At 38.8% G+C, this 24,500-nt stretch overlaps 1 protein-coding gene across 1 annotated transcript in view; it reads left to right on the top strand.

The window, feature by feature from the left end:
* DYNC1LI1 (dynein cytoplasmic 1 light intermediate chain 1) overlaps positions 1-8,147 on the top strand; it is a 38,870-nt gene extending 30,723 nt beyond the window's left edge. The window contains exons 8-13 of the mRNA XM_077753698.1: positions 545-656; positions 2,578-2,637; positions 2,796-2,840; positions 3,493-3,613; positions 4,532-4,687; positions 7,211-8,147. Of these exons, the coding sequence (XP_077609824.1) occupies positions 545-656; positions 2,578-2,637; positions 2,796-2,840; positions 3,493-3,613; positions 4,532-4,687; positions 7,211-7,323 (607 nt within the window). The 3' untranslated portion in view covers positions 7,324-8,147. The remainder of the gene's footprint in view (positions 1-544; positions 657-2,577; positions 2,638-2,795; positions 2,841-3,492; positions 3,614-4,531; positions 4,688-7,210) is intronic.
* Positions 8,148-24,500: the final 16,353 nt, after the last annotated feature.

Raw genomic sequence — 24,500 nt, 5'->3', positions numbered from 1 at the left:
TTGCTACAATTTGATGGTGAATCCTCATTGTCACTTTTGAGGTGAAACCAATAGACCTTTCCATGATGAGTAGATGAGAATTTGTTCCTAGATTATTTTATTTATAACCCGCCTTGATTTATTTTTTTGCCTTTTAGATTTACTGCTGGCTTGAGCCCTTTTTGGAAGGCCTTGCTATTATATATAGCTAAACTGTTGAGTGCATATACCCATATATTTACTTACTCTTTGATTGGTTTTGAAACATAAAGGACCCAGTGTATAATGCAGAAATGCCTTTTAAAAAGTTCTGTGAATATACTGAGAGATAATAATTAACCAGACCCCTCCTCCCCAAAAAGAGAAAAAAACCCTGCATTTTTAAAATCAGGAAGATAGAGAAACTTTTTAAGTAAAAATTAGTAAACTGTAACTTGAGCATTGTAATAAAAAGCTGATTAATTTTTCATAATTGGTCAGATTTGTTCTCTTTAATATGATTATGGATTTAATGAAGGAGTGACTATATAAATGCTTGAGATTTATCATGTACATTTCTTTCCAGTCCAGCAGGGTGGGATAATGATAAGAAAATAGGAATATTACATGAAAATTTTCAAACATTAAAAGCAGAAGATAATTTTGAAGACATTATAACCAAACCACCTGTCCGAAAGGTAACGGTTTTAGTATAAAGTCTCAATACTTAGCCTTTTAAACTGAAAGGGGGAGTCCATAAGTTTAAGATTATAGGTAGAAAGATAAGTGGGTCCTTTCCTATCAATGAGGTTTCTAAGTATAATTTGGGCATTTCTGATGTTCAGTTCAAAATAAAGATCTGTGTTATCAAAACATAAATCAGCAATTCAGCTGGAGTATTAGAAAATATTAGTGCAGGTTCTGCATTCTAATGGAAATCATGGATTGGTGTGAGTGAGTGTATGGATCTTGAAGAGTTTGAATAGGTTGATGCTGTGAGCCCCCAACCTCGAACTCAGCTAGAAGTCCAGAAAACATTGGTAGGATAACTTTATTAGCTTCTATTTGTTGAAGCGGATCTGAGATCTTCTCCGTAGCCATTAGTTAGCTGTGTTAGCCCACAGCTGTCCAGGAGTTTCTGGCTTATTCTTAACAGTTACCTACCTGTAACTATTAAATCTGCTTCCATAAAGTACTCTTCTTTCATATGTTTTGATTTCATGTGAAGCAATATGTGATGTTCTACACTTAGATATTACAGATATTTCTGAAAAGTATAAAAACAGCTGTTTACTAACAGTATTTCTCAGTGATGTAATTGGACATGCTTCAGGAAGAATAATTTTGACAACATATAATAAGATTCTTTCTTAAAAATCCAAACACTAGTATCAAGCATCTGTTTTCTGTTTGTGGGTAATTAGAAATAAGAAAAGTAATGATAAATGAAAAATCAGTTGGCATGGTATTTGGTTTGGATGTCTATTAAAAGAAATGCACACATCAAGAAGGAAAAGAACAACAGTTTTTCCCATTCTCTGACCAACAGAATTTTCCTATTAGTTGTCTTTTATTCATCCCACAAATGCTTACTGGGCCACTGTTCAGGCACTAGGTGCTAAATGGGAGGGTGATGCAAAAGTAAATCCATGTACCTGTCATTTCTCAAGTGCTGATAAGTCCTGTGGCAGTAAAACCAAGTAAGGGGAGAGTGAGTGAGAGCAGTGGGGTGGGGAAGTCTGCAGTTGTAAGAACAGTAGGGTATGGCTCTGATAAGACGGGAGAATGCTGTGTGCAAAGGGAGCAGAAAGTGCACTTGCCCTGAGGCAGGAATGGGTAAGGAGGGCAGAGAGTCTGGAAAAGAGTGAAGAGGAGGGCCGGAGTGGTAGGAGATGGGGAGGAGAGTTAACGTCTTGTAGGATCTCATTTGGTTGGAGTCAGGACTTTGCATTTCATTCTGAGTGGGATGGAAAGCAATTTGGGGTGGGGATGGGGGGAGTGTTAAGCAGAGGAGTGATGTAATCTGCTTAACCTTTTAAAAGAATCACTCTGCTGGGTAGAAAATAGACCATGGCATGGCATGCATTATATAGAAATAGTAGAAGCAGGAGATATTTGCTGCTGCTCTTTGCCCAATTATTCAGCAGGTAGAAGAGTCACTATGTTTTTGTTTCAGAGAAACCAGGGGCAAAATGCTTTTCACTCAGCTGGGATATTAGTGACCCTCTTAAAACACCGAAGTATTGGTTAACATATTTTATGAGCATGATTGATATACCTGTGACTCTAAGGTTGTGCTCTCCAGTACAGTAGCTACTAGTCACATACGACCTTTAAATACATATTAAGTAAAACTAAATAAAATTAAACTTTCAGAACTTCCGTCACAGCCATATTAGCTACAGGTGACTGGTGGCTACATTGGACAGCAGACACAGGGACACTCCTACTATTGCAGATGGTTACTGGACAGGTCTGCTGTAGTGCTTGGGCAGGGCAGCTCACTGTTATAGGTATTGTTTATATTGAATTTTAAAAACTAGTCTAATCTAGAGAATGTGTTATTAATGGTTTTAGCATAATATATTAGACTCACTATTTATACATTGCTCATTTCAGTTTGTACATGAGAAGGAAATTGTGGCAGAAGATGACCAAGTGTTTCTTATGAAGCTGCAGGTATGAAATTATATCAGAAGCAGATTTATATGGTTGATGGGTAAACTGTTCATACATATGTGTGTGTGTGTGTGTGTGTGTATATATATATATATATTTTTTTTTAGTACAGTGATACGTGCTGAGTATCTAACCTAGAACTCTTTTGTGTTTTTTAGTCCCTTTTAGCAAAGCAACCACCAACTGCAGCTGGAAGGCCTGTGGTCAGTATTAACAGATTCGGATGAAATTACTAAAGTGCAATACATTATTGGTTTAGCTCCTTTTTTCTTCATCAGATACGTGTCTTGTAAGGGTGTGCTTTGATAGAAACTTGAGTTAAGATTTCTCCTGGAATTTGTGAAATTCTTAAGGATAAACTGTACTCCTTTTTAGAATATTTAAATCATAAAGAACTGTTTTGCAGTGTTTGTCATGCACCTGTTACTGTGTGTACCCCTTCCTATGTGTTGTTTTATAAATTGTCCCCACCGCTGTCAGCCCCATTTTGCAGGTGGGGAAATGGAGGCTTTGGAGGATGTTACAGCTTACCTGAGACTTTACAGCTAGTAGGATGCAAGTCCAGATTGGAATCCAGATCCGACCCCCAAGCCTCTGCTCGTAACCACACCCCATTACTGAATATAGTCTTTTTCCACTGAAGGGGAATTTGTGTTCTAGAATGTGATAGGTCTCTGATATTTTCTGATTCTAAGGGCACAGTTGCTAAACATTTTTGGCAATGACTTGCTGTGTAAAAGTACCAGTAGAGCAGATGGGGGACAGTTAAAAAGTAATTTTATTCTATAATAATAACTTTTGTGAAGTTGGAAGTTTCAGGTTTTTATAATTACGGCTTTCCTAATCTTTACATAGGACGCCTCTCCAAGAGTCCCAGGAGGCTCCCCTCGAACACCAAATCGATCTGTGTCATCCAATGTTGCCAGCGTGTCGCCCATCCCTGCTGGGTCCAAAAAGATTGATCCAAACATGAAAGGTACATTTCTCTCTGTTCTGGCAGAAAGCAACACAGTGTCTTCTACACTCAAAAGTCTACCTAGATTCCAGCCTTCTCCAGTTATAACTGTTTTCATTTTTGTGCAATAGCTTCTATGTCGATACAATCTCATAGTCATTCAGACCACAAACCATTTTTAGGATAGCCTTAATCTATCCTATCAGGTAAGCTCTGTGACGGTTTGTGTTACATTTAATTCTTCTAGCATAGGTCATTGAAGAAATTCATTATGTTAATAGGTTATCCGCAGTTAACATAAAAAACTGTATGCCTGAAAGTTATCTCAATAGGAGTAATTGCCACAAGTGGGATTAGTAGGTCAGAGTTTGTACATTTTTGTGCCTTTTGATAATGATTGTCAAATGGCTTATTTCCATGTCATCAACGTGGAGTATTGCAATTTTGCCACAACCTAATCAGCATTCTTTAAATACTAGTAAGAGCTTTTCCCCTAGTATTTCCTTTCTATTTATATTTCTCTTCTGTGGATTATTTCTTGTTATCCTGTACTCACTTACCTGTTGGAACTTCTACTGGTTTTCATACAAGATTAGGTAGCTTTTTTAATACTTGAGGCAAATATTTCTCAGTAGTTACATTTTTGAAGAACCTTTTTGAAAAAGGAGGTACAGTAGCATCTAACATCTGTTTTAAATGATTTTGGGTTTTTTAATAATCTAATTTTTTAATCGCTATCTTATACTCTTAAGTTTTACTCATATTTTGTTTTTATATGAATAGATTAGAGGTGAATTACCCAGACTCAAAAGAACAAAGTAGACTTGAATTTGGAACACATTAACGTATTAATTGCTTTTTGTGTGTGATTATTGTAATAAAAATTTGTAGAAGAATCTAATGTTTTGAGTGAAATTTTTTTGGTTTGTTTTGTAATAGCTGGAGCTACCAGTGAAGGTGTCCTGGCAAATTTCTTCAATAGCTTGCTGAGTAAAAAGACTGGTTCTCCAGGAGGCCCTGGGGTTGGCAGTGGGAGCCCTGGAGGTGGGGCTGCAGGTGGAGGCAGTGCTTTACCACCATCCGCCAAAAAATCAGGTATAGTTACCAAGAACTTGTAGTTTTTAATAGCTTTATTGAGGTATAATTTACATACCATGAGGTTTACTCCTTTGAAGTGTACAATTCAGTAGTTATGGTATATTTACAGAGTTGTGCACACCATCATCATAATCTAATTTTAAAACATTCTAATCTTCCGAAAAAGAAACCTGCCTGTTTGCCGTAACTTCTTTTGTCCCCCACCACCCCCAGTGCTAGGCAACACTGATCTGCTTTCTGTCTCTGTGGGTTTCCCTATCTGGAGATTTCATACAAATGGAATCATATAGTATGTATCTTGTTTATAGTATGTATCTTGTTTAATGTTTTCAATAACGTTTTCAAGGCCCGTCCATACTGTAGCAGATAACCTTATTGCATTTCTTTTTATTGCTAGTAAAATTCCATTGTGCAGATATGCCACATTTTATATGTCCACTCATCAGTTGATGGACATTGGATTGTTTCCATTTTTTGGCCATTATAAATAGTACCACTGTGAACATGGGTTTTGACACATGTCTGACAAATGACATGTTTTCATCTCTTTGGGTATATACCCGGAAGTGGAATTATTGGGTCATAGGGTCACTCTGTTTAGGTGTTTGAAGAACTACCAAAGTGTTTGTAAAATGCTGCACCATTTTATATTTCCAGCAGTGGGGAATGAGGGTCCTAATTCCTCCACATCCTCTACAACATTTGTTACTGTCCATCTTTGTGATTAGAGCCATCCTAGTGGCTGTGAAGTCATATCTCATTGTCGTTTCGATTTGCATATCCTTCGTGGCTAATGATGTTGAGAATCTTTTCATGTGTTTATTGACCATTTGTAGATCTTCTTTGGAGAAATGTCTGTTCAAATCCCTTGCCCATTTTTTTTTAAGCTGTTCCTTTTTTAGTTTTTTTAATGTTTTATTTATTTCTGAGAGAAAGAGAGAGAGAGAGATAGCAAGACAGCATGAGCAGGGGAGGGTCAGAGAGAGAGGAAGATACAGAATCTGAAACAGGTTCCAGGCTCTGAGCTAGCTGTCAGCACAGACCCCGACATGGGCTCCCACGAACGGTGAGATCATGACCTGAGCCGAAGTCGGACGCTTAACTTACTGAGCCACCCAGGCGCCCCATCCCTTGCCTATTTTTAACTTGGGTTATTTGTCTTTTTATATTTGAGTTTTAAGTGTTGTTTTTATATTCTGTCTACCAGACCCATACCAGGTACGGGATTTGCAAGATTTCTCTCGTATCGTGTTGCTTGTCCTTTTACTTCTCAGTGGTGTGATGTTCTCTGAAGCATGAAAGTTTTTTAATTGTGATGAAGTCCAGTTTATTTTTCTTTTGTTGCTTGTGCAACTGCTCTTTAAACACTTTTTAGGGGCACTTGGATGGCTCCGTCAGTTAAGCAACCGACTCTTGACCTCAGCTCAGGTCATGATCTGGTGGTTTGCGAAATGGAGCCCCCACTTCGGGCTCCGGGCTGATGGCACAGGGCCTGCTTGGGATTCTCTGTCCCTCGCCCCCTGCCTCTCCCCTGCACATGCGCTCTTTCTCTCTCTCTCAAAAGAAACAAACATTTAAAAAAAAAACAGACTTTTTAACCCATCTTTTAATCCCATCTTTTAATCCTTTAACCCTTTTAATCCCATCTTCTTGCCACCCTTTCCACAAATACCATTGTACAGCTCCTGTTTTTGGAACCTTTTACTGGGTATGAACTAAATTCCTTCCTGGTTTTTCCCACTTCCAGTGTAAATTGAGCTTTCTTAAGACTGCTAATTTAGTTACCACTCATTCATCTTCTTTCTACATTCCAAAATTTTGTTGCTATTTCCTATTTTACTGTTCTTACTGTCCTGTGCCTTTTTAAAAAATGTTTTTATGAGATTAAATGATAGGTACTAGTTTTACTTGCATTTGGTACCAGACCCTATAATGTAAAATGAAGGGATTTAGAGGTGCCTAGGTGGCTCTGTCAGTTAAGCATCTGACTTTTTTTTTTTAATTTATTTATTTATTTTGAGAGAGAGCCACACAGACATAGTGAGAGAGCATGAGCAGGGGAAGGGCACAGAGACAGAGAGAGAGAGACAAAGAGAGAGAGAATCCCAAGCAGGCAGTACACTGTCAGCACAGAGCCTGATGCAGGCCTCAAACCCACATACCTGCTTGGGACCCTCTCTCTGCCTCTCTCTGCCTCTCTCTGTCTCAAAATAAGTAAANAGCATGAGCAGGATAGGGTCAGAATCAGAAGCAGGCTCCAGGCTCTGAGCTAGCTGTCAGCCCGACACGGGGCTCGAACCCACGAACGGTGAGATCATGCTCTGAGCCGAAGTCGGACGCTTAACTGACTGAGCCACCCAGGCGCCCCTGAGGGGACTTATTTTTAAATTAAGAATGTTTATATCACTTAGTATGTTGGAAAAAGTTAATGAAACCCTTGCCAGTTTTTAAATGAAGAGGCATTGGTGTAAAAGGTACTTCGGTTTCTATCTAAATCTTGTTTCTTGTCTTTCAATGTAGGCCAGAAGCCTGTCCTCTCGGATGTTCATGCGGAACTAGACAGAATTGCACGCAAACCAGTTACAGTTTCCCCTACAACACCTACATCTCCTACAGAAGGAGAAGCTTCTTGAAGATACCAAATAAAGCCATTTATTCAGTTTTCTGGGATAATGTAAACTTGCCTCTGCCTTCTCCTTCAAAAGTGGAATTAGGGAACTGGAGTGCTTTTCAGATGGACTAAATTTTTTTTTTCTTTTTTTTTGTGGTTGCCCATTTTTATAAAAGGAAGCTGTACAGAAGAAAAATTACACTATGTAGGATTGCTGTTTACATTGCCACTTTGCATAAGAAATAATTTTGGATTTTGAAAAACTCAAAATTTATAGATCTGAAATACAGCCATGTGACCATACTCTAAAGGCTATTTAAAACATAGGAGGGTTTAGGAAAAGGCAGAAAATAATATGCTTTGGGCATTTGACTGACTTGGAAGTCCAAACTTATTTTAGTTAAGACTATTAAAATCACTTGAAAAATTATGTGTTAGTTTTGCTGGAAAAGAGAAAATGATCAATTGTCAGATTTTCCACGCCAAAGTAAATACACCACCACACATGGAATATGCTGAGAAAACTGTCAGATAGCATTTTACATGCTAGTCATTGTCTTGATCCATGATCCTGTAAGTTGTCATTAAACTAGGATTTTGAAATATTGGCCAGGATTCATTCTTTAACTGAGAAGAAAGAAAGCACACTGCCTAAATGCATAAAAGAAAAATGCAGAGGTTATTAAAGTGTAAAGAGGTAACCATCTTTGGATTTGTCTATATCTGTATCGATACGTAGATATAGATATATATATGGCTCTGCCTTAATATGCCCCTTTTTTGTTTGTGACTTTCAACTGTAATCAGTTAATAAAGTATTTATTCTCTGCATTCAGGTTCAAATAACTTGTTGCATTCTCTTATATATAATTTGTATTTATCAGACCATGAGTAAGATTCATTAGTATTTTAAGGTATTTGACTTAATAGGATTATTAAGCATTCTGATCTTTGTAAGAGACAAGTGACTATATAAGATTCATTATCCTGTAAGTTTCCTTAAGTTGGGAGTTTACCTTGATCCACACATCTTCCCCACAAGCATGTCTTGAACTACAGAATCTTATGTCAGCATTTCTGGTAGATAAAAATATAGCCTTTTATCATTAGTTATTGGGCAGAAACTGTTTTAAAAGCTTGGCGAATGCACTAACATAGCTCCTCTCTTACAGGTGAGAACACTTGTTGTTAGTAGTTCCACCTGAATTTTCAATACTGTTTTTAAATGCTTGTTTTAGAACCTTCATAAGAACAATGTGACTTCTTACTGAAGTTCAACTAAAGAACCCATGTACATTTAACTTACTGAATCATTACCACTAACTGGGAAAAAATGGCTACTGCCCTTAAATTGGCCTTCATTATGACTTTAAAATATACATCCCAAAGTTTTTTTTCAGGAAAAATGTTTGAGGACAATATCTCTACTATCTAACGTAATCCTTTCATTAGGACTTTAATCTTTACTTTTAAATTGTATTTGGCTCCTAATAGTTGAATATAAATGTTACAGTTACATGAGAGGGTAATGATTTGTTTCAAGGTGGGAAAAACTTAGGTTGGTCATGGGCACAGAAAAACTAATTTGTAAAAACATTTTGTTTTGAGGAAATGTGAGATGAAAAACGCCAGTAATAGAATCTTTAGTTCTGTAGTCATGGTGTTATAAAAGACCGATTTTTCTAAGCCAGTACTTGAAGTAAGTGAAGCTAATGACAGAACAAAAACTGCTGCCTGTGCATCGTGTCTGCTGTGTTTGCATGTTTAGACCAACTCATTTTTCTCTGACATTGGAGATGTACTAGAACATCCTCGGAATTAATTGAGTCATTGTCTGAAATAACTGTAATTGTTCACTTTATATGCTATTCAGTTTAATCTAAAACCTTGTGTTGCCGTGTTTAAACCAATTTTTGTCCCTACTTTTTGCAAGGAAATTTGTTTTTAAACTACTTAATTTTCTGTTGTTTGTTTCCAACCACTTTTTATTGAAGTATACAGTACAGAAAAGTGTGCAAATTCAGGTTATATGGTTTGAAATACCTCGGATCAGCACCACGATCAAGAAAGACATTACTGGCATCGTCTGTGCTTCCTGTGTGCCCCCTCATTAGTACCCCTACCTGGCAAGTGACCACTATCCCAACTTCCACAGCCGTAGATAAGTTTTATTTATTTATACTCTTTATGTAAGTGGAATCTTAGAGTGTATATTCTTTCGGTACAAGGCTTCTTTCAGTATTAGTTCTGTGGCACATCAACAAATACATGTAGCAATAATTATCCATTCTCATTGCACCATAATATTCGTGCGAATACACTATCGTTTATCCATTATGCTGTTGATGGAGGTGTATCAGTTTCCTATTGCCGCTGTAACAAGTTACCAAAATTTTGTGGCTTGAAACACTGCAAATTTAGTATTTTACCATTCTGGGGGTCCGAAGTTCAAAATCAGTCTTACTGGGCTGAAGTTAAGGGGTTAGCAGGGCTGGTTTCTTTTGGAGGCTCCAAAGAGCATCTGTTTCCTTCCTTTCTAGCTTCTAGAGGCTACTTGCATTCCTTGGGTTCCTGGTCCCTTCATCCTCAAGGCATAGCATCTTCAACTCGGTGCTTCCATCACGTCGCTTCTTGCCCTGAACCTGCTACGTCCCTCTTGCCAGCATCCATGTGATTATCTGGGGATTTATCCTTCTTAGTGTTCCATCAACATTTTGCCTCTGTGGTTTAGTGTGTTGACATTAATTTGGGGGAAATTCTTAGTCATTATTGCTTCAAAGATTTACTTTGTTCCTTTCTTCTGTATTATGTGTATGTTACATCTTTGTAGCCTTACAGTTAATAGGATATTCTATTCCACCACCACCCCTCTTCCACCCTCCCCCTACCCCCGCAACTCTGGTCTTTCGTCTAATAGCTTTTTAGTTTCGGAAGATTCTGTTAACATATACTGTCACTCAGAGATTTTTTTCCTCGGTCATGTCCTGTCAACTAATTAGCCCAATGAAAGCATTCTTCATTTCTGTTAGTTTAGTTTTTGGTTTTTTTTTTTTTCATCTCTAGCGTTTCTTTTTGCTTCTTTCTTAGAATTTCCATCTTTCTGCTTATATTACCCATCTGTTCTTACATGTTGTCTACTTTTTCTTTTAGGGCCTTAGCATATTAATCATAGTTGTTTTCAAATCATGGCCTGATAATTCTTCTTCTTTGCCATATCTGAATCTGTTTCTGATGCTCTGCTCTGTCTCTTCAAACTACTTTTTGCCTTTTACTATGCCTTATAATTTTCTGTTGATAGCCGGACATGAGGTACTGGGTAAAAAGAACTCCAGTGAATAGACAGTTAATAATGTGGTGGTAAGGTTTGGGGAGAGGGGAAGCATTCTCTAGTCCTATGATTAGGTCTCAGTGAGCCTGTGCCCCTGAGCTGGGAAGTTCACAAGTGCTTCTCAGTCTCCATCTCCACCTGCAAACCTACCCCTTAGGTGGGACCGGATGGCTGGATGGGGAACACCAGGGGATTTTTCTCTGATTTTTTTTCCCTTTGAGATCCTGATAGAGCTCCTGGAGGTAAAACTTACAGAAGTGGGGGGATTCCCTATGACCAGGGATTTTTAGCTCACAGACTTGTCTACTCTGAGCCACCAGCAGCTTGTCAACTATAGTTCAGGCTTTCCTAGCCCAGTGCTGTCTCCCTCAGAGGTTTCTGCTTGGGAATTTCTGTTTAAGCAAGCTGTCGTTCTGTGTCTGCTCAACAGTCTCTCCAATTTGGGGGACAGGGATTGGCCCTGGGACCTCACTTCTCTGGCAAATCTAAAGAGTTGCTGAATTTTCAGTTCAGTATTTTGCTTGTTAGAGTGGAGAGATGACTTCCAAACTCCTTACTTGCTGTCTTGGAAACTGGAAGTCTGATTCCCCCTCTCAAAATCCTAATCACATCTGCAGAATCCCTTTGCCTAATAAGGCAGCATTCACAGGTCCCAGGGATTAGGATATGAACATCTTTGTAGGACCATCATCAAGCCTACCTACAGGATGATTGGGTGGCTTTCAGTTTTTCATTTGCTATTATGAATTGCGCTATTATGAACACTCTCAAATGTGTCTTGCGGAAAGTAAGTTCTCATTTCTGCTGAGTAGATGCATAGATATGGATTGCTGGGTCCATAGGCTATGTGTATATTCAGCTTTAGTAGATAATGCTAAACAATTTTTCCAAAATGGTTCTCAGAATTTCCATTCCTGGGGTGCCTGGCTGGCTCAGTCGGTAGAGCATGCCTTGATCCCTGGGTTGTGAGTTTAAGCCCCACATTGGGTGTAGAGATTACTTAAAATTAAATCTTAAAAAAAAAAAATCCATTCCTGGAAGAAAATATTTGCAGATTATATGTCTAAAGAGTCTAGTATTCAGATGATGTAAAGAATTCTTACAACTCAATAGTAAGACCAGTAACCTAATGTTAAAATGGCCAAAGGAGGGGCGCCTGGGTGGCTCAGTTGGTTGAGCGTCGGACTTTGGCTCAGGTCATGATCTCACGGTTTATGGGTTCCAGCCCCACGTCGGGCTCTGTGCTGACAACCAGCTCAGAGCCTGGAGCCTGCTTCAGATTCTGTGTCTCCCTCTCTCTCTGACCCTCCCCTGCTTACTGTGTCTCTGCCTCTCTCAGAAATAAAGAAAACATTAAAAAAAAAATGGCCAAAGGATTTGAATAGACAATTCTCTGAAAAAGATACACAAATGACAAGCACAAGAAGATGCTTCTCATTAGCAGGTGGGGAAATGCAGATCAAGACCACAATGAGGTACCACTTAACAGCCAAAACAAAACAGGAGTGTTGGTGAAGAGGTGGAGAAATTAGAACCTCCATACTTTGCTGGTGGGAATGTAAAATGTAAAACAGCAGCCACTTTGGGAAACAGTGTGGCGGCTCCTGCTAAGATTGAACATAGTTACCATATGACCCAGCAGTGCCCCTCCTGGATATATACCCCACAGACTGAGACCATATGGCATCACAGAAACTTGTATGCAAATGGTCACAGCAGCATTACTCATAATAGCCCCATCACGCAAACAACCCAAACATCTACCAACAGACAAATGGAGAGACAAAATGTGGCATATCCTACAATGGAATATTTTTCAGCTTATAAAAAGGGACGAAGTTTTGATACATGACACAACATGGGTAAACCTTGAGAACATACTGTTAAAGGGCTTTCCCAAGCCAGTCTCAAAAAGTCACGATATAGATTCCATTTGCATTAAATGTCCAGAATAGGCAGATCCATTGGGACAGAAAGTAAATGAGTGGTCTGTCATTCATTTTAGACATTCTGGCAAGTATACAGTAGGATCTCGTGGTGGTTTTAATTGTACTTCCTTGATAACTAATGCATGTTTTATGTTTATTGGCCATATAGATACCCTCTTTTGTAAAGTAACTCTTTAAGAATTTTAAGAGTCTTGCCCTTTTTCTTTTTTGGGGGGGAGGGAGAAGGGAGAAAGATGAGGGGAAACTATCTGACTTTTTCTTACTAACTTATTCTTTACCTATTCAGGATGCTTGTTCTTGTCAGATATGTGTTGTAAATATCTTCTTCCATTTTGTGGTTTGCCTTTTCTCTCTGTTAGCCTCCCTCTCTAGTATCTTTTGATGAGTAGGAGTTACTGATTTTAATGTTCCATCTGTCAGCTTTTCTTTATGGCTCTTGCTTTTATGATCTGTTTTAAAGAGATCCCTGCCTGCCCTCAAGGTGATATTCTATAATTTTTTTTCTAAAAGATTTATTGTTTTACTTTTCTACAATCCTAGGATTGATTTCTATGCATGGTATGAAGTAGGGGACGAGATTTTTTTTTTTTTTAAACTGTGGGTATTCACTTAATTCAGTACCATTGTTGGGAGACTTATCCTTCTTCACTGTAGCCCCCCGTGGTCATAATTTGACTGTCCATCTGTGTATACTTCTGTTTCTGGGTGTTTTCTTCTATTTGCCAGTTTGCCTAGACTGTACCAATACTACAGTCTCAATTTATCCTTTATCTGGTAACCTAAGTCCTCAAGTGCTGTTTCTCTGTAAGATTGTTTTTGCTATTCTTGACGCTTTGCATATCCATTTACTGGCCCATTGCCACACACACACACACACACACACACACACACACACACCCAAATCCTGCATTTTGATTGAGATTGCCTTGAATTTATAGATCAATTTGGGGATAACTGTCGTCTTTAAAACATCGACCAAACTATACACAGAAGTATCCTTCCACTTACAAAGATTTTCTTCAATTTCTTCTAGCAATATTTGTATTTTTCAGTGTATCATCTTGCACCTCCTGTTGGTAGATTAATGTTTCCACTGAATTTTTTTTATGCTATCGTACATGGCATCCTTTTGAAATTTCATTTTATTTGTTGCTGGTGTTTAGAACTACATCTTTTTCATATTATCCAGAAACCTTATTCAAATTCCTTTATTAATGTAATAGTTCACGTGTAATTTATTTTGTATTTTTCTACATAGAATTGTGTCATCTGAAAATTATGAGTCTTTCTCCTTTTTAATGTTGTCTTGCTTTATGACACCGGTGCACCAGTATGGAATACTGTTGAACCAATGAGAGGAAGCATCTTATCTTATTCCCCATCTCAGAGTGAAAGCTTTTAATATTCCACTATTAAGTATATTTACTGCATGCTTTTTGTAGATACTCTATCAAAGAAAGAAAGTTCTCTTCTTTCCTACTTACTTTATATCATGAGTTTTATCATGAGTGAGTGTTGAATTTTATAAAATGGTTTTTTCTTTATTGAGATAATCTTTTTCTGTTAATGGTACTATTTACATTACCTTTTAAAAGTATTAAGCCAACTTTGTATTCCTGAAATAAATTTAACTTGATCCTGATGTATTAGTTTTATTATATTGCTGGATTTGGTTTGCTAACATTTTATTAGGATTTTGCATTCTGCACCTGAGAAAGATTGGCCTATAATTTTCATTTCCCATCATGTTTTTGTCAGTTTCTGATATCAAGATTATGTTGACCTCATAAATCAAGTTGGAAAGCATTCTCTTTCTGTATTCTTTGTAAAGACTTTGTGAAAGATTGGTGTCATACTGGTCAATTTTGTTCCTCAAAACTATGAGACATCAATTTACAAGGCCCTTTGTGGAACTTAACAATAGCCCAAATGGAAATATCCATTATAGGTTTCTTATTTGGGCTTCATTTTTTAGAAAAATTACTTTTTCAGTTTGCAAAATGCCAGAATATGGGACTTCCTCCTTCATGTAACACCTTTTTACTGTCCTTACCACATAGTTGTTCTCTATGCTGAAATAGGAGTATAGTCAGTGATGGCAGGGAATTCTTGCTGAATGTGGAGGACTTATCCTGTGATCATAATTATTTTAGGGAATTTTAGGAAAACATGTCATGCGTACATACAATAAAAAATACATGACAAAATGTGAAGAAGTACATGGAATTCAAGAATATTTTTCAAGATATTTCTCAATCAGATAACTATAGAATAGATGAAAATAGTTACAACAAAAGTTGTTACTATCCATTTTCTGAAACTGTAGCTATAGAGGGAGGGAGGGAGAGCAGGAAATATGCACACGTATATAGATCCATTTATGTATGTATTTGGGGCAGAGTAGTACCTTGATCCCACCGTATCACCAAAATCTTTGTAGAACTAGTCTTCTAATTCTGTCTTCTCTTGGGTTAAGATTTTTTTCTAGGGGCGCATGGGTAGCTCAGTTGGTTAAGCATACGACTCAGAGGGTCATGATCTCTCAGTTCATGGGTTCAAGCCCTGTATTGGGCTCTGTGCTGACAGCTTGGAGCCTGGAGCCTGCTTCAGATTCTGTCTCCCTCCCTCTCTGCCCCTCCCTTGCTCATGCTCTGTCACTGTCTCTCCCTCTCTCAAAATAAATAAACACTAAAATTCTAATAACCACAATTCTCAAAATTTATAGTTACAAGACTCCTTTAGACTTATACTTTAAAAGGAGACCCCAGAGAATTATCAGTAATGTGGGTCATATTAAAAATAATGAGTCATATTTATCTATATTTACCCTATGATAAAAGCTGAAAAATTTTTAAATACTTATGAATACTAGTAAACCTATTACATGTGAAGTAACTTTTTTATAGAAAATAATTTTGACAGAAAAAAATGCACCAAAAAGAGTATCATTGTTTTACATTGTTACAAATCTCTTTAATGTCTAGCTTAATACAAGACACCTGGATTCTAATACCTACTGTATTACATCTGATGTGATATGTTTTTTGATTGAATTCTATGAAGAAAATGCAGCCTCACAGATATAGAAGTGGAAAAGATAGAAGTAATTTAATAGCTCTTCCAGATAATTATGAATTTTCTTTTTGTTTCTAAAACTCAACAAGTCTTAAGTTTTTTGAAGGTTAATTGCAGTGTGGAATGCATTGATCTATCTGGCACTTTGAATGGATTTCCCCCCATGTGATTTTATAACATTGTTCATTGGTCTTCTAGAAATTTCCAGTTCACAGAGTTACAGAGTTCTTCCAGGTATTGACATATCTTATAAAATATCAAATATCTTTAATACTCTTACTGCTCTCATTAGAAAAGTTTAAGTGATGGAAAACTGTCAGGCTCAGTGACGGATGTATGTTTTCCAAAATTCTTATTTTTTCTGGAACGTTCAAATGTTACCAAGGCAACGAATACTATCAGTTATATCCCTTGCACTGACAGGCTCACTTCATTCATTTTTGGGAAAATACCTGCCAAATACCAAAGTCTGAAAAACCAGTTGGCCTGTAAGTAGTTCTGTCAAGTATATAAATATGGTAAAATAGAGTGGCTAGTGCAGTGTATAACTATTCAGTAGACAAAGCCTTTTCCTTGACATACCACTATACTTCAGTATACAGCAGGAGTAAGGTATGTACCCTTTCCTCATACAGAATTTAAATAGGACTGGTACTAAATGGTTACAATTTAATCAAATAATAATTTTCACGTCTTCATCAAGGGAATTCTTAAGCAAAATTGGTGTTCCTCCCCCACACCCGTAGTGGTGAAGAACACAATGACGACAAGTTCAATTTGATGCTACTACCTTGCTTCGTGTTGGAATGCCAGTAGTTTTATTCCACCAGCAGGGCAAACAAGTGTTCACACAGTGAGAAAGGCAAATGACCTTTGCGTATTCTTGTGAGAATAGTTTCGATCTCACAGAACCCTTGCAAAGGTCTGAAGATCCTCTGATCACCCTGAGAACTGCTGTTACAATCCAATGGCCACATTACCCCTTGGATTCTGCCCCATGTTGACTTAGAACTTAAAACAAGGCTTTGATTCAGAAATATTGGTTGGCGTACTGTAGACTATGACTCTTCCAAGCATTTTCTGTTAAAATATTTCCTGTCTGTAATACTGTAACTTTGCCATAGTTAGCTGAGTTAGTCTTGCATTGTTCTGTGTTTTGTGTGCCTGCACTCCGCTCTCCCCAAGTTTCGCTCAGACTTAAGTACTATCTAGATGGCAGGTGATGGCTAGATCTTTTGTTGCTCTTCCAACACTTGATATTTGGAGCACACTGTTAACCTGCAGGGAAGAGACTGACTTCAGCCCTACTTCGCAAGATGTCTAAGCATCTGGGCCACCACTTCCGCGGGAATCTAAATGTGCAAGGCTCGCAGTGCCAAGACACTGGAACACAGTAGAAGGAGCCAGAAGAGCTGGGCTACCCCGTTGACTAATCACATGACTGTAGAAGAGTCATTTGCTGTCCTGTAGCCTTAGTTTCATCATCTGGGTCATGGCGGGGACAACGTGCTCAGGTGTAGAGTCACAAGTGAGGATAAACGAGATGGAGGTTGTGGAGGTGCTTTATAGATCATGAAGTGTTACGTGAATTTAAGTTTCTGTAGCCACAAGGGAAGGAATTTTAACTTACATAAACTTCTTAAAGTACTGGTCCCATGCATAAATTATTCAAGCAAGCATTTTTAGATACTACCCTAAATGTATTAGTGTAATTAGACTATTTCTGAAAAGTCGACTACCTTGTATGTTTATTTCTACCAAAAAAAGCCATACACACACACACACACACACACACACACACACAGTATTAGATCAACTGCTAGCTATTTGTAAAGATGAAATTAGATCCATGCCTGACATCAGTTACAAGAATAAACTCCAAATTACATATCAGACATAAGTATAAAATATGAAATAATACAAGTACTAAAAGAAAATATAAAATTCTTTTGTGTCTGAGTGGGAAAAGACTTTCTAACTTTAACTCAACTCACATGTAAGAAAAAATTTTAATTCAAGTACGTAAAAATGATTGAAGAAAACATGACAACAAAAAGCACCATAAGCAAAGCCAGAAGGCAGATAAAATGTAGAGATAAAATATTTATAATTTATCACGGATAAAGGGCTAATATTTCTGATACATGAAGAACTCTTTAAAGAAAAAATTTTTAAATGTTTGTTTATTTTTGAGAGAGAGAGAGAAACAGAGAGTGAGAGCGGGGTGGGGGGAGGGGGGCAGAGAGAGAGGAGACACAGAATCTGAAGCAGGCTCCAGGCTCTCAGCTGTCAGCACAGAACCCGATGTGGGGCTCGAACTCACAAACTGTGAGATCATGACCTGAGCCAAAGCCAGATGCTCAACCAACTGTGCCACCCAGGTGCCCCATATAAAGAACTCTTAAAATAGATGTGAGAGAATGAAAATCCCCCTAGAGTATAAATAGGCAAAAGGCACGAACAGACAAGTAAAAGAGAACATAAAAATAGCCCTTGAACATATGTAAATCTGTTTAACTTTCCTCAGGAAGAAATGGAAATCAAAACTACACTGAAATATTACTCCTCCTTATTTGAAAAAAAAAATTCAAAAGCTTGACAGCACTTTGCTGGAGAGGCGATGCAGAAATAGGTGTATTCATGCACTGCTCCCGGGAGTGCAAAACAATATAACCTCTTAAGTGAGGGATATTCGTAGTATCTAATGAAACTGTACACTCAAACTCAGCAATCACATACCTAGGCACTTAACCCTAAATGTTCATAGCTGACGGTACAAAAATACTCACACAGTTATTCACTGTAGCATTATTTTTTTTTAATTGCAAAGTATTGGAAACAACCAGAATGCCTGTACATAGGAAATTGGATGAATAAACTATGGTACAGCCACACAATGGAGTACTATGCAGTTATTTTTGAAAAATGATGAAGCCGATTTCCATGAACTGATATGGAACAACTTCCAGGATAATATCCGTCTCTTTCCACTGAAGAAACACTGGAAACATAACCAGAAACAATCACAGTTTGTTACCTTCAGAGGGAGGTGGGGTAGGAATGAGATGGAAGGGATAAAGACTTAGCAACGCTCCTCTAAGTGTACTTTTTTGTATGTTTTTCCTTTGAGGTTTTTGTTAATGTTTCACATTTGCAAAGAATAAACTTTAATCAACAACGAGGAAAAAATCCTAAGACGGTTTTCCATCCGTCATCTTTAATGACACCATGAGGCATGCTTTTGTGTTAAGGGTTGTCTTGTGATGACAGGGACTTCCTATAAGCCAAATCCCAAACTGGACCCCACCTTCTCTTTTCCCCAAGCAATCAGAAGCTTCTGCATTTCTTCATCACATCTCTCACCCAACTAACCAAACTGTCCTATACTAAAATACCCAACTGATAATGAGAGCAAGGAGGCGAAGTGATCCACAGGTTTTTACACCCCCCTTCCCAGACTCTACTGAGAAATTAGTTGTTTGCAAAGGGGAGAAACCCTGGACCAAAAAGCACTATTAGCATTCCTTTGCTCTTGCAGCCCTCTGCTGGTATAAATGAAATGTGGAGATGGCTTATCTTCTCTATTCTAGTTTTGTCGGGAGAGGGGCTTTATAAGCTATTACCCCTAGAAGATCTCTTCCAACTTACCTTTGCATATCTGGCGTCTTCATCCACTGTGGGGTGTTTGGAAATGTTGGCAAGGAAAACATAAGATTTTTTCTTTGCCTTCCATGACACTAGTTCCTGTGTTCTCCCCCTGTCTAAACACTCCTCTATTTCTCTGCCTCCTCCTTACCTTCTCTCCCCCTCCTTCCAGAGTTCTAGTCTAAATCCTCTTCTTTTTATAGTTGATTCCCTTTGACATTTGTATGCTTCTCTCTCTTCTGTGGGTGCCTCCCAAATGACTTCTCTCTTCCAGTGCTCCAGATCCCTATTGGAAACGATTTACCAGGAACTCCACTTGATGCCCTCCGGCATTAAAATCTCTGTCCTAACCTGAGTTCTTCATCTTCCTTTGGTTAAGACAAGTGATCCGAAACCTGGAAATGAGGCCAAAGGATTATTGAGTGCCCTTTAAATGCCATATTTCATACTAGAGCAGTGGTTCTCAGAGTGTGATCTTGGAACAGCAGCATCAGCATCACTGGGAACTTCATAGAAATACACATTCTTGGGTTCTGCTCAAGATCTACCGAGTCAAAAACCATGGAGGTGGAGCTCAAAAGTCTGTGGTTTGACAAGCCCTCCAGGTGATGATGATGATGATTCAAGTTCGAGAAATACTGAACTGGAATGGGGCCAGCAAGCCATGAGCCAAATCCAGCCCAGTGCCTGTTCTCATAAAGTTTTATGGGAATATAGCTGCATTATGGCACTTAGTTATGTATCATTTATGGCTACTTTCACTCTTCAACAGCAGAATTGAGTGGTTGCAACAGAGACTTACATGTGCCTCATAACCTGAAAAACCTACTATCTGGCCCTTTACAGAAAAAGGGTCATTGTTGGTCTAAGGAAAGATAATTTTATGTGACTTACTATTTATTATTGAGTCTGTCTCAGAGTCTGTGAAGTTAGGTATTCATTATAGAAGACTGATAAGCTAAGGCTACCTGGGTGGCTCAGTCGGTTAAGCATCGACTTCAGCTCAGGTCATGATTTCACAGTTTGTGAGTTCCAACCCCACTTCAGGTGAGCTCAAGTCCCACTCTGGACTCTGCACTCTCTCTCTCTCTCTGTCTCTGCACCTCATGGGATTCTATCTCTATCCCTTGCTCACTTGCAAACTCTCTCTCTCAAAAATAAATAAAGGATAAAAAGAGAAGATTGATAAGCTACAAGTGATTTTTGTCTGGTAGGGATGAAAATGATTTCCTTCTGCTAGAGTTAATCACAAAGGCAACAATTTTATTGTATGCTTATCGAATGTTAGCCAGCTTGGGGTCTAACTTAGCAACATGTTCTAGCATTTTTTCCCCTTTCACTGTATATGTATGTGTATACACACACACATACATACACACACACACACACATTTTTTAACTTGAGAGAGAGTGTGTGCCCAAGTAGGGGAGAGGGACATAGGGAGAGGGAGAGAGAGAGAGAGAGAGAGAGAGAGAGAGAGAGAGAGAGAGAGAGAGAGAGAGAGAGAGAGAGAGAGAGAGAGAGAGAGAGAATCTTAAGCAGGCTCCATGATCAGCACAGAGCCCAACACTGGGCTCAATCCCATGGCCCAGGGATCATGACCTGAACCGAAACTAAGAGTCTGATGCTCACCCCATTGAGCCACCCAGGCACCCCTAACTGTATATTTTTAAACACTGTATACATATGTATATATATCTATATATAGGCACATACCAAGGTCTTACATATCCTCCTCTGAAACCTTTTACATTCTCCTAATTACTAATAAATTTTTGAAGCATGCTTGTATGAGAGTCATCTTTTTAACTCTGAAATTTATGCTTTGACACTTAACAAGAGTTAATTATTCCTTAGGTTCTCTGTCTCTGTCATTACCCTGAAGTCTCTTAGTTACATGGGCTTGAAACCCTAGCACCTGTTTCAATTCCTCCTTCTTCTTCGAACAAATCAGTCTCCAAATCTCACTGGTTTTACCTCCCACAGCTTCTCTTCAAGCCAGCCCCTCTCCTCTATTTCCGTGATTACTATCTGAGTTTAAGCCCCTGTTCCCTCTTTCCTGAACTTTAACAGTAGCCGCTACGTGGCTCTTTGTAACCTATCCAGTGTACATAAGGCTGCCAGAAAAAGATCCACAAGGAAGAGCTCTGGTCATTTCACTTCTTAACTCAAACACCTTGGGTGGTTCCTCAGTGCTCAACTAATAAAAGGAAAGCCCCAGGTCTTTAGCCTGATTTAAAAAAAATTTTTTTTTATAGCTTATTTTTGAGACAGAGAGAGACAGAGCATGAGCAGGGGAGGGGTAGAGAGAAAGGAAGACACAGAATCTGAAACAGGCTCCAGGCTCAGAGCTGTCAGCACAGAACCCGATGCGGGGCTCAAAGCCACGAACCATGAGATCATGACCTGAGCCCAAGTCGGACGCTTAACCGACTGAGCCACCCAGGAGCCCCTCTTTAGCCTGATTTTTAAGGCCCTCCAAAATTTGACTCCAAGGTTGGTCTCCCTTAACTAGTCTTTGTCCTTCCTCCCTTCCATTCTCTGTGACTGTGTGCACCCCTTTGCCTTCTTTCCCATTGCTTCTCTGCCTCCAATACCTTCTGTCCTGTTTCTGCATGTCCAAATACAAGTATTCTTTTTTTTTAAGTTTTGTTTTTGTTTTTGTTTTTTTGGAGTTTTTTTGAGAGAGAGAGAGAGAGAGACAGAATCCCAAGGAGGCTTCACACTGTCAGCGCAGAGCCTGATTGGAGCTCAAACTCATGAACTGTGAGATCATGACTGGAGTTGAAATCCAGAGTCAGTTGCTTAACCAACTGAGTCACCTATGTGCCCCCCAAATGTAAGCGTTAACCTCCAGCTTGAAGCTCCACCAAGCTGATCCTTTCAGCCACAAGTGATTTCTCTCTGCTCTGAATTCCCAGCACATTTAATTTGTTTCTCTTTTATGGCCCATATCACTGTTTTATGACATGGTCCTTTAATGGACGTTTCTGTGGCCTCGTTGTAGGACTTAATCTAGGGCCCAACTTTGTTTCCACAGTATTGCCTAACTGCTAATATAGATAAGAGGGACAGTGAACGTTTTTGAGTAAGGGCTGCTGAAAAATCAAAATCTCAGCTGAAAAAAGCAGCACCAAATTATTTTTTGAATGTCTAAAATCTCACCAAACTATACTTTCCCAACCACCTCTTTTTGTGAATGTTTCCTAATTCTTCATTTTAGAAAAATGTTAACTATTTAATATGAAAGGAGAAAAATGAATAGTCTTCAAAATTGAAATGAGTCTCTCTTTTTTTCTCTTTGGTGTATCTTTTCTCCATAAATAAGATTTCTCAGTTCAGTGTGGCAAGTCTCAGCGTTGAACTATTCAGTGTTGCTTATTCCTGAACAAACATGACAGTTTTCCATGTGGATGTGCCCATCAAATGGGCTCCCTAACACAGGCGTTTGTTCATGAAGCCCTAAACTCTTTAGTTGGTCTTTTATGAAGAAAATATAAATGATGCACACATTTGATTTGGGCAGCCCCAATCAGGGCCTGTCCCAATCAGGACAAAGGAAGTTACGGTACATTTGCTGTCTCCTACCTAATGTCTTTCATTCTTATCACATTATAAAACAGTGTCTCCACATACATGGATTTCTCACCAGTATCCCTTGAAGAACTTGTTACGAAAGTATATTTCCAAGACCCACCCAAGTTCAGAAATTTGGGGGGTAGATCTCCAAGAATCTTATTTTTGGTTAACCTCCCAGATGATTCTTGTGCATCCGAAGCTTGTGACTCACAGACTAAATTCTGATCCTTTTCTAAATTCAGAGAGAAGCAGAGGCACCTTAGAGCATTCCCCAAGTGCACCTTAAATAGACCGTGAGGGTTGAGAGAATCTGTCCATCTTCTTTCCCTGCTCAAAGTTTTTCTTTTAGGTTTATGTATTCATTTTGAGAGACAGAGGACAAGTAGGGGGAAAGGCAAAGAGGAAAGGAGAGAGAGAAAAATCCCAGACGGGCTTTGCACTGTCAGTGTAGAACCCGATGAGGAGCTCAGTCCCATCAACTGCGAGATCATGACCTGGGCCAAAATCAAGATTCGGCCACTTAACCAACTAAGCCACCCAGGTGCCCCTAAGTTATTGTTTTGTTTTGTTTTTCATATAACTTGCCCTAAATATTTTATTTTGAAAATGTCCAAACACATAGAAAAGTTGAATTAAAAAGACAGTGGACACCCATTGACTACACCACCACCATGTTACTGCAGTGGCTTTATCACACGTCTATCCTTTTATCCATCGCTCTGCTCATCAGCCTGTCTTATTTTTCTGGATGAATTTCAAAGTAAATTTCAGACATGGATAGTGTCTAATTTGGGATGATGGTGACTTGAAGAATAACAGGGCAGTGAGTCTTTGTAGTCCTGGTGAAAACACAGTGGCCTCACTTGCTTGAACAGGATTGGTGGCTGCTTGGTCCTAGCAGGACACTTAGAATGCATTAAATCAAAGACAGAAGGGCAGTTTTGGGCTGGCTGGACACAGCCCCCGCAGAGTAGTATCTACTTGTCTCTATTCATTTGAATAGGAGCTTTTGTTCTACAACTGGAAGAAGAAGGGGAGGTTTGGGGCCACAGAGAAGAGTAGATTAAATATGGAAGTAGATGGCAGCAGTGACCTCTCTCCTCTTCTATGGGTTTTGAGTTAGGGGCAGAGGTTTGCTGGGTTCTTGGTTAGCAACATAGTTGTGAGTCTGACTGCGTAGGCCTGCATTCCAGCTACCCCAGGCTGTTTGAGCTTGGATATATTCCACTCCTTGGCCTCAGTTTGCTAATCTGTAAAGTGGAAGTAATGATACTACCTACATTATACTGTTGAGAAAATGTATGCCCGTCATGTAACTCCATCAACTTCAGTTGCTGAACTATAATTACATTCCTTGATGAGTTTCTTTAAGTTCACACGAAATTAAAATATAGGACTGTTGGAGCTGGTGAACAAGGAAGAGACAAGTAATCTCAGTGATTTTGACAAGTTAAGCCTAAAAGAATATTAGAGAGTTGCAGGAAGCAGAAATCCCAAAAAGTCCTTTCAGACAATCCACTGCATTCAAAATGAAACCTAATTTCTTTCCTTGCTCTGCAAGGCCCCTCCATTATACCGCCTCTGCCTACATATCCAGCTGTATCTCCTCTCCTCCCNGTTCGC

The sequence above is a fragment of the Crocuta crocuta genome, unplaced genomic scaffold (assembly GCF_008692635.1).
Source record: "Crocuta crocuta isolate KB4526 unplaced genomic scaffold, BGI_CrCroc_1.0 scaffold655, whole genome shotgun sequence".
NCBI lineage: Eukaryota > Metazoa > Chordata > Mammalia > Carnivora > Hyaenidae > Crocuta > Crocuta crocuta.
This window is presented reverse-complemented; position numbering and strand designations above follow the sequence as displayed.